Source organism: Lethenteron reissneri, chromosome 2 (genome assembly GCF_015708825.2).
Source record: "Lethenteron reissneri isolate LAM-NWPU_2019-01 chromosome 2, ASM1570882v1, whole genome shotgun sequence".
In the NCBI taxonomy this organism is placed as follows: Eukaryota; Metazoa; Chordata; class Hyperoartia; order Petromyzontiformes; family Petromyzontidae; genus Lethenteron; species Lethenteron reissneri.
In genome coordinates this window covers 10,934,182-10,944,491 of record NC_083780.1, presented here as the reverse complement: position 1 = coordinate 10,944,491, position 10,310 = coordinate 10,934,182, and the positions used below count along the sequence as shown (strand labels likewise).

At 50.9% G+C, this 10,310-nt stretch overlaps 1 protein-coding gene across 2 annotated transcripts in view; it reads right to left on the bottom strand.

The window, feature by feature from the left end:
• Positions 1–654: 654 nt before the first annotated feature.
• The window catches only part of LOC133343599 (MOB kinase activator 2-like), a 32,608-nt gene continuing 22,952 nt past the window's right edge, over positions 655–10,310 (bottom strand). For both annotated transcript variants that reach the window (XM_061553297.1, XM_061553293.1), the window contains exons 2-5: positions 8,529–8,701; positions 8,086–8,179; positions 6,661–6,788; positions 655–5,638 (exon numbers count right to left, since the gene is read on the bottom strand). In XM_061553297.1, coding sequence (XP_061409281.1) covers positions 5,163–5,638; positions 6,661–6,788; positions 8,086–8,179; positions 8,529–8,701 — 871 coding nt within the window. In that variant the 3' untranslated portion in view covers positions 655–5,162. The remainder of the gene's footprint in view (positions 5,639–6,660; positions 6,789–8,085; positions 8,180–8,528; positions 8,702–10,310) is intronic.

The window sequence follows — 10,310 nt, the reverse complement described above, 5'->3', positions numbered from 1 at the left end:
ATGCACGTTTGGAATGGACACCGAGAGACAGGAAGAGAAGCACGCGGGTCGGACAGCCCGCGGGTCAGACAGCACGTGGGTCAAACAGCACGTGGGTTGGGCTCGGACAGGACGCGCGCCATGGCTGGAAGCGACGATGACCGGTGGTCAAGACTAACGATGGAGTTGCAGCCGAAGGATGGAAGGTACCAGAGTAGGCGCTCGCCACGGAGATGCCACGATGAAATCAGCTCGCGTGCAGGTACGAGATGGACAACGGCATCGCAGGATGATGAGACACGATGGCTTTTGGGAGACCTTCATCCAGCAGTTGATTGATCATAGCTGTCTGATAAGAGACAAACGGCTTGGCACCATGACAACCACCATCCAGGGAATGAAGGACAACGCTTGGATAGGACTTGTTTTATCAACAAGCAGCATTAGACACATCGTCGCCGGTCGGGACGACGGTCGGTGGGTCGAGACGAAGGACGAGCGGCAATTAAAGTCGAGAACACACCAGAGAGGACGTTCGCTCCGCGGAGATGGCAGCGATGAAACGAGCTCAGTGGAGGCCAAGGCTTGGATAGAACTTTTATTTACAAAGCAGCATGGAACAAAAATCGTGGCCATGTTCTCTCCCCTCGAAAGCAGCACCCCCCCCCCCCGGGTCCTCCTCATCCTCCATCGCCCCTCGATACTCAAAAAAACTTAACGCAAATTATGCAACACAGAGAAGAGCGACGCGAACGCCCTCATGTGAAAACCACGCCGTGTCTCAAACCACGGAGGACCACCCCGACCGCCCCCCTATATTCAAATAAAATTAAAACACAAAACCAAACACGAACACTCCCCCAACCCCCCAAAAACTATACACTCGAGCACAGTTAGTGCAAGGAATTGACGGCCAAGTGCAACTTAGAAACAATTAAAATAATCAGTTTTTGTTTAAGGAGTACAACTGCAGTTTAACAAACCAAAAAAAAACGAATTATCCAAAAATACTGTAGGAACGTTTTTCATTCATTCAGCCTTGAATATTTCGCCGACACAGTATTATGGTCCCGAAACATTCGTGCAGTTTAAAGTAGGGTGCGCTCTCAACGTCGCTGACAGTTTACATGCGAAACGGGGCATTGTGACAATTCGTGAGGGGTGCTTGAGTTTTCTGTTCTACAGAAGTGCTACCAATGAACCTACGAACAAGCGCACGTGTAAATGTACGTCCAACTCTCGATTATCCAGGGGGTAAAAACGGTGAGAAGGGCTGACCCAGATTAAACAACAAAAAACAAGGAAAATGCAAAACATATACGAATTAATCTATCCATACATTGTTAGCTATATAGAACGTAAGGAGAGACGAAGCACACGTCACCTATTTTCATTGCTTCTTAAAGTAATCGGCAATGACCAACTGGGCGAGTGAGGAGCAGCCAATAAACCCCGGCGTGTGCCCGGAGAAGGTGAGAGAGCGTGGGGGGGGGCACGGTAAATTCACACCCACGGAATATCGATCGGTCACCGCAGTTAGCCTGTGCGGGGAGCTATTAAGGACCTAGAGATTAAAGAATCGCCAGTTGTAACGTCTGCAATCCAAGCTTGCTTGAGATACCGGACAAAAATCTGTAATTTTTATTGCAGGGTAGATAAGTCCCCTGTTGCTCGTCAAAGACGCATCGAGCTAAAATCGACAGCAGGTGAAAGAAGTCAACACTTTTTCTCAGGAAAACAAAAAAAATCATTATCAGCATTGGCCAAAGAAGTCATGGAATGCCCCCGGTAATGAAAACTCAAAACAACAAATAATTGCTGCAACAACAACAACAAATCAAATTGCTGTGGACAACTGCCTTCAGGAGGGCTCAATGGCTGTGTCAGCGCACGGAGTCTGGGTTCAAATCCAGGTGGAAGCCACCACTGATTACACCGGGTTCTCTAGCGGAGTCCAGGGTCTCGGCCCAATCGCTTATCATCACGCAAGGAAAACAAACGCCAACCGTAGAGATTGGTTTTTACACTTAACTCAAATAAGCCGATGTCTCGACACTGGTCAGAGGCACAATGCTGACACACAAAATCACCGTGCGGTGAAGAACGCACTGTCGAGCGGTTGGGTATTGAATCAGACGTGCCCAGGAAGGAATCGGAAGTTGCCCTGCGACACTTACTCCAGGGTCTTTCCTTGGAACACGCGGACAATGGATACGAGTCAACCCAACAACCGGCCAAAGTGATTTTGTTTTCCAATTGTCAACAACATCCTGTTTCGCAACGAAATGTCATTGCCGCTGCACCGGTTTACTTTCATTAGCTTCGATAACGGTGGTTGACCTCTTGCGGCGAGCACGGTAAGACCATGTTTCTACACGTGTTGTGGAAAAAAACTTTGTTCCGATCATCGCTCATTTGCGCACAAAAAAAAATCGATGATGTCGTCGTGACGTCGAAGATGGCCTCGCGAATTCACTCATCGTTACCGCTCACCCGTCAGTAACGATCGGTTTTAAACATATCGTCGGATGCTCCCCTACAACGCGCAACGTGACGCCGTGACGCTGGCTTTCATCTTCCGTTTACTGTCAGCGCTTTCGCTCCGAGTCCGCACGCTGACATCAACAACAACACATTTCGGGGGGTGGGGGGTTCCAATCGTCAAAAAAATAAAACAAATGAAATCCCCAAAGCCACTCGAGGCTCAAGAAAGCGAAACAATTTTTGTGATTTTTCTCCCCCCACCCCCCCCCGCAAAACGTGGGCCGTTCATTTTCGCCGACAAAAGTGGCGCTGGAAATGTTCCTGTTTCCAGCCATCGTCTCTTACAGCACGCCGCCGCCCCCGTGCCATCTCCTGATCTTAGGTTTCTTTAAAAGTTTAATTTAATATATTTATACTTGTTATCTACAGACGCTTTAGCTATAGTACATATACAGTGAATCTGCACTTGCTGGGTAGGCCCGGCAGGGTGTTTTGTGTGCGCGCGCGTTTGTGTGTTGGCATGTGTGCATGTGTGCGTGTGTTACAATGATACCACTTCAACTTAACGATGTCACTTGCGTTTTTAGTTATTCAGTGTAGCGCTGCACTGGTTTTCTAAAGTAAAGTTCACTTTTATTTTAAGCTACGGTGGCTTTAAAGAATGTCATCTTTGGAGGACAGTTCATATATATTTTTGTGCAATGGAAAATTTAAGAGAACTATTGAGCGATGCCATAATTTTACTTAACCGAGACATATCAGTGTTGATGCTACGACGCAATCATTAATATATCATGGCAATTTACTAACCATATTTATAGTCTATGTAGTTATACTGCAGTTTTTCCCATCCATTTGTAAATTCAGCCAAGCACGTAACATTGTTGTAAATATTTATATCACCATCGCTTCTAATTCGGGCTTTCCGAAAGCCCCAGATGCGGTGAACGCTGGGGGGGGGGGAGGCCTGGAGGAAACGTGGCAAAAAGGGATGAACATTCACCTCGGAAAAGGTCGCAGACTTTTGAATCACTCGTTTGAATTTCAGATTAAAGCCTATTCTTCCCCTTTCGCGCTGTCCTGCCGGGCATGGAAACTCGCTCACTTTTTTAGCCGACACCTCCGCAATTTACTCAAATCCACTCGTGGCTGGCCGAGTGACATCACAGGAAATAACATCATAGGTGCACAGGAAGTGAGGCCACACCCGCCAGATGGGACAGGGAGCAGGAGTGTGGCGCAAAGCCGAGTTGAAGAGTTTAAAGGTTTTGCGATTGTTTTGTGGAACTGCAGCGACGGTGACGGTGGTGGTGGTGGTGGTGATAACGATGTCGAAAATGTAAATTTCTCTGTCATCGTCGCCGCCGCCGCCACCATCGGCCTCAACCACTCTTTCCCGGACATCACACGTGATTGGAGCATTTCAGTCACAACTGGGTGAATATCCCACGATTTTGTGGGTGTGCGAAAGGGTTGGAGGGAAAGGGTTGAGGGAACATTCGAGCACACGGTCGGGGGAGATAAACCGCTGGGAAGGGACGCAACGGAGAGAGGAAAACCGCTGGGAGGGGCCAGTTGGTGGTGGTACTGGGGCAGAGGGGGAAAACATTTTGCACGGGGAATACGGCGCAAAAGGAAAACGGTGCGAAAGGTTAGGGGAGAGCTGGAGAAAAAAACCCATGTGGGAACCAAATACCAAGATGATGGGTTGGGTTGGGAATGAGTGTAAGAGAGGAAACGCTACCGTTAGGAAAATTCTGGATTCACCAGAGAAACGTGCAAAAATTCGGATTGAGAAATGTTGATGTTTCTCTTTCATACGTTCACACACACGCACGCAAGTGTTTGTGAGTGCGCGTGTGCAAATCCTGTGTGTTCGTGTGCAGTTCTCGTGTTGAATGCCATTGTGCCAGTGTTGTGACTCGAGCTTAAAGTCATTCCTCTGAGCGTATCTCTCTCTTTTTCCCATCGTTAATTCAAAAACATAAACTTCTCGACTTCCACTCAAAACACTCCCCCCCCCCCCGCCTCTCTCCCCTCTGCCATCTCCCAAGGCAGCGAGCACGAACGGAAAATTGTCGCTCGTGGATGAGACCCAAAACAACAAACGGGCGCGAACAACGCGACGTCAACGATCGCCACGTCGGGAATAGTAACGATGAAACTTGAACGGCACTAAAAATCACAGCCAAAACAACAGCGCCATCGAGATTAATAATAACTTGAACAAATAAAATAACAAGAGCGCCGACAACGGTGGCGATGCCGCAAATGAAAGGACAGTTATTTATAACGTTCATATAAATAACAGAAATAATGAAAAATAAAAAAAAACAATTCACGAAAATAATATCGAGAAATGTATTGACTACTATAACAGCAGGAATACAAATATTACGTACGACAATAATATAGTGATATTGTAATAATAGTTAATAATAATGATGGTGATAAAAGTCTGGTGGCTGCCACTAACCATCCTACCTACTCCTGACCATAACTGGAACCCTAACCTTGCTCTAACACAAATCTACACCTTGACCCTAACACAGACCCCGGACTCCAGCCCTAACGGGCTTTCACCTGACCATGAATCTCTACCCTGAACTTCCGCCAAATTCTGACCTTTCAACTAACTCAAGTTTGCTAAAGCATGACCTTTCACCTGAACCCTGACCTTTCGCCTGAACTCCGACCTTTCACCTCTCGCTCACATGATTCTGCTGCGTCGACGGCGGGACAAGGGGCGATGACGTCACCGCGGCCGCCCCCACGGCACCGGCGCTCGCTCCGTCCTCCCCTCTCCTCTCCCCCCCCCTACTCCGCCATCTCCTCTCTCCACCGCCACCTTCACCGGCGCCGCCATCGCCGTCGTCGTCGTCGTCCTCATCGTCCGTCGTAGAGAGGGGGCCGGAGCCGAGCAGCGGTGGGTGGGAGGGGGGCGACGCGAGGGCGTCCAGTAGGTCGCCCACGGGCGCCATCTCGTCAAGGGGGGGCAGCAGCGTGAACGCGCGCGCAAACGCCAGGAAGTGGCACGCGAGCGTGTTGAGGTGCGCATGCGTGTCCATCTGCACGGCGTGCCGGAAGTGGCCGCAGTACAGGTGCGCCAGCACGTGGAACAGCAGGCGGAACACGCGCCGCACCAGCGCCTCGAACAACGGGGGGAAGTCGCGGCCTGCAGAGGGGGGGGGGGGAAGGGGGGTGGAAGGGGGGGGTGAGCGGAATGAGAAAAGGAGGGAACGATTCAGAATTCATACTCTTAGTTCTTTCGGTAAAGTCACGTAGGTAAAAAATGAAATAAAAATTAATAAAAATAAAACGTTTCGGAGGCAACACAAGCTTCCGTCTTCAGGTGAAGACGGAAGCTTGTGTTGCTTGTGTTGCCTCCGAAACGTCGTGATTTTTATTGTTTTATTTTTATTAATTTTAATTTCATTTTTTACCTACGTGACTTTACCGAAAGAACTAAGAGTATGAATCCTTGCAGTCACGAAAGCTTCAAATCTAGAACGATTCAGAATCTTTTATTTAGATTGGAGAAATTCGACGAGGCATGAAAGCTCTTTTTCACAGATGTCCAGTAGGATTCAGTAAAAGGGGAGTGGGAGAATTATTCTTATTCGGGGAGTGGGGAATGGAATGGACTGCGTGGGAGTGTGTCAAATGAGCGAGCGAGTGTGTGTGCGTGTGGAATGTCGATTCTGTGCAACTTCATTTGCAGTTGCGTTTGACACTTTCACGAGCACCTGGGACAGGCAGTTACACAAGGCATTTGTCTCATCGGCCCGTCCGTCTGCACCACGGGAGTTCATGTTCGGTGGGTCGTGTGTGTGTGTGTGTGATTAGCACAAGCACACACTTGGGAAGGATTGAATTGTATTCGACACAAATCTGAGTCCGTTTACACACTCGCGAAGGAGTCGGCAAACTGCGGCTCCACCGTCTATTGGTATTCACCACACAGCGCATTGCGACTCTTAAAATATAGGGTTTTTTTTACCGAATTCGCAAAACAAGGGGCTCTTCTTGCTATTTGGGTTGCGGGCCCCCGTCACTCGTGCAATCATCACCGTAAATCTGTGTGGACGTTTCTTTAACTGAATTTTACTATGAACGGTTTTCAAATTGTATTTGTCCGAGCCAATACAACATTGGCTAGGTGGTGGGGGGGGGGGGGGTGCAGAGCTGCGTCGTTACCGTATTTCGTGGGGAAGGTGTTCTCGTCCGTCACTTGCTTCTGCACGTACGACATGACGCAGTCGATGTACTGGGGAGCCGTGCACTTGGTCTTCTTTCCCCGGTCGCTGTCCTGCCACAGCACGGGCCTGCACACACCAACACCGCACGCACACACACGGGCGTTACACACACACGGGCATTACACACACACACACACGGGCGTTACACACGCGCACACAGGCGTCACGCGCACACACACGGGCGTCATGCACGCGCACACAAGCGTCACACACACACAAGCATCGCACACACGGGCGTTACACGATCACACACACACGGGCGTTACACGCACACAGACACGGGCGTCGCACACAAGGGAGTTAAACTTGGATGCCACACACCCAGGCCTCACGCGCAGACATCACGTGCAGACATCACGCGCAGACATCACACCCCGGACGCTACGAGCAAGGAGGTGGGCAGAGTTCACGGAGCAGAGGGAGCGACCGCTACGTGGGGGTGGAGGAAGTTACAGGGGTAGTGAGCAGAAGGGGTGAGGGGGGGCAAGGCTGTGGGTGGATTTGACCACGAGGACAAGCATCTGGCAGTGGCAACGCTCGTCGATGAGAAACGAGTGAAGTGAGGCCAGCACTGGGGAGATGGCAGAGCGGGATCAGCGCGGTCGGCCACGTGCTGTGCGAAAGAAGTTCAACATACATAACAAGGACCCAGGCTGCAGCATTTTGGACCGGCTGTAGATCCGATTTGGGCGACAGGGTGGCCCAGCGGTAACTCTGGTGGCTAACAGCAAGATGAGAGGACTGGGGTGAGATGTATTATTATCTGGCGCCTTTCTGCGTGGATTTAGAAATCTTCTCCCCTGTTCTGCACGGAATTTCTCCAGGTCCTACCGTCTCATCTCATAGCCAAACAAACCAAAAAAATCTACGAAACTGTTTTTGGCCAAACATCCCAATGCCTAAAAAAAAATACAGTAAAACCTTGGATTGCGAGTAACTTGGTCTGCGAGTGTTTTGCAAGACGAGCAAATTTTTTTAATAAATATTAATTTGATAAACGAGCGATGTCTTGCAATACGAGTAGTACGTGTATACGCTTTGTCTGCCGAGCGTCACGTGATCACAACTGATATACGAGTGCTTTGATATACGAGTGCTTTGGATTACAAACACGTTTCCAGAACGAATTATGCTCAAAATCCAAGGTTTTACTGTACCTGCAAATAACTAAATTGGGATTGTAAACGAGCAACGGCAACATAGCGCGCCCCCGACTGCGAATAACTTGGCAGGAACATCCTGAAAATAATCTTGAAACTCTGCGAGGCTTTCTTGGGTCAACAAAGCGCAATAAAAAAATTATATTAAATGGGGCACCTTTATCTGAGTGTGTGTATTGTGAGATGTTGATGGTGCTACTCACATGCTCCCTATGCACATGGTGGAGCAGGAATCAGGAGTACAGAACTCAGAAATGGTGCTGTATTGCAGGTTGATGTAGTTGAAAAATGTTGTTGCTGCGGAAAGAATGACAAACAATGAGAGTAAAAACAAAGACAAAGATCCCCCGTATAGCCTCAACAGGCTTTTGTGGCGAATGCTGTTAGCGAACACCTATGAAGGCCGGTACGGCACACCAAAGGGTGGGTTGGCCAGCACCACACCCAGCCACGTTTATCTCCCGAGCGGTGAAGTTTACACACACACCGCACCGGGACTCTCATCTTGAGACCGAGTAAACTTAGGGGAGTGCCCACAACCGGTTCAGATAATCTACACCGGTGTTGGCCGCGAGCCGGGAAATCGAGCTCGGCTCGCCGGGTTAGTGCCGCGTGCGCGCGGACGTGCGTGCGTGCGCGTCCGTACTGTGCGTCGCGAGCCACTCGTTGCGGTCGATCTCCGGCGGGAGCGCGGTGAGCAGGATGAAGTCGGTGTCGGTGATGCGGGCTCGCGCCAGCTCCCCCTCCAGGTAGGCGCGGTGCTCCTCGGGACAGCTCCGCCGCTCCTTCTCCTTGTCCTTGTCCGGCCGAGTTTTCTTTCTGCGGTGGGCGACAGCGGGAATTTGCGGCGCCACCGTTAGGAGAGGCGCGTGGCAGAGGTCGCAAACGGGTTTTGATTCCTTACCCGTACCCGGCCGCACCAGGGTCGCAAATGGGTACCCGTACCTGGCTGGGTACGGGTAGCCGTTCCCTACCCATACCCTACCCGAAATGAGTGACAAACGGTTACTCACCAGTGACTCACGGCTTACCCGTACCCGTACCCGGCCGCACCAGGGTCGCAAACGGCTACCCGTACCCGGCTGGGTACGGGTAGCCGGGTATCGGGTAGGGTACGGGTATCGGGTACCCGGTTGGGACCTCTGGCGCGTGGGACCGACCGTCGACGGAGAGCGAACGCGTCGAATCGTCGGTGTGGGAATCGGCGGTTTGTAAGTCGCGCGAGTTGGAGGGGGTGGGGGGGGGCGGCGACGTGTGGACGGGCGGCGGTGCGTTTGCCGCTTGTTGCAGACGTTCGCCGTTCGCTCCTCGTGGCGCAAAAACAAAACAAAATTGTCCACAGCTGTTATCAGTGGCGTTGCCGAGCCCAACGGACAGTCTCATGACGACCGGTCTCTCGGGGTTTTGCAGTCGCCGCGAAAACAGGCGGGAAAGTTCTCGAACAGACGGAATATTTCCCGGGAACAGTATCGAGTAGGCAATCGGCTTCCCTAATAGCAACTTAACCAGTCAAGCGTTGCGCCACCCCGAAGTTCCTTTGCAGTCTCAACTTTAACCCCTTGTGTTTGCACGTGTTTACTGCCGTGTGCGCGAGATGGATGGAGTCTATTGTTTGAAGACGTTACGCAAGATATAACACACCCGTTACACTTCTGTGCGAGTTCTGTACAAGAGCACGTGGCGCCACAGGTTGGGCACAATGAGGAGGCTCTGCAGTGTGGAGAAAGGGGTTAATAAACGAATACCAGCGGCGTGGTGGCGTGTGTCGCATGGACCCTCGTGTAAGTTATGAGTCGGGGGGGGGGGGGGTCCCAGGTGGGTCCCCCTTACTATTAAATTAGTGAGGCTAACACCACGCCCAGCCACCTTTGTTTCCCGAGCGGCGATATCCATACTCCTCATCCCAGGTACTCATTTGAGGCTGAGTTGACATACACACAGACCCACACACACACACCACCGCCGCTTCCCCTTCAACAAGGTAGAGAATAATACGAGCTGAACAGTTTCGAGACCAAGAATCTTGGATGCTGCTAACGGAACTCTACATCCGTCCCAACTCCCCGAGCCTCCGTAAAAGTAAGAAAAAAACAATTACGCAAAGCGGCAGGGGTTGAGCATCGTAAATAGCGTGATAATGACACGGACAAGGGGCTGGGGACCCCGTTATGCAACGCGCTGCCTGCACTTTTCCCACCACCACACCCACATCCGCGAACCGCCTGGCCCAGCTTCGCTTCAGAGACAAAGACACATTTCAGATCTCTGTATGCACCGCAGTCTTGGTACATTAAGCGAAATAATAAGAAAGGTTCTAAATAGGTGCTCGCACTTGTGTGTTCGTCGGGAGCGGTGGTGCAGCGGTTAGCGCGCTGCACGACGAACCCGGCGTCCCGAGTTCGATTCCCGCTCACGAGGAATAACGGTT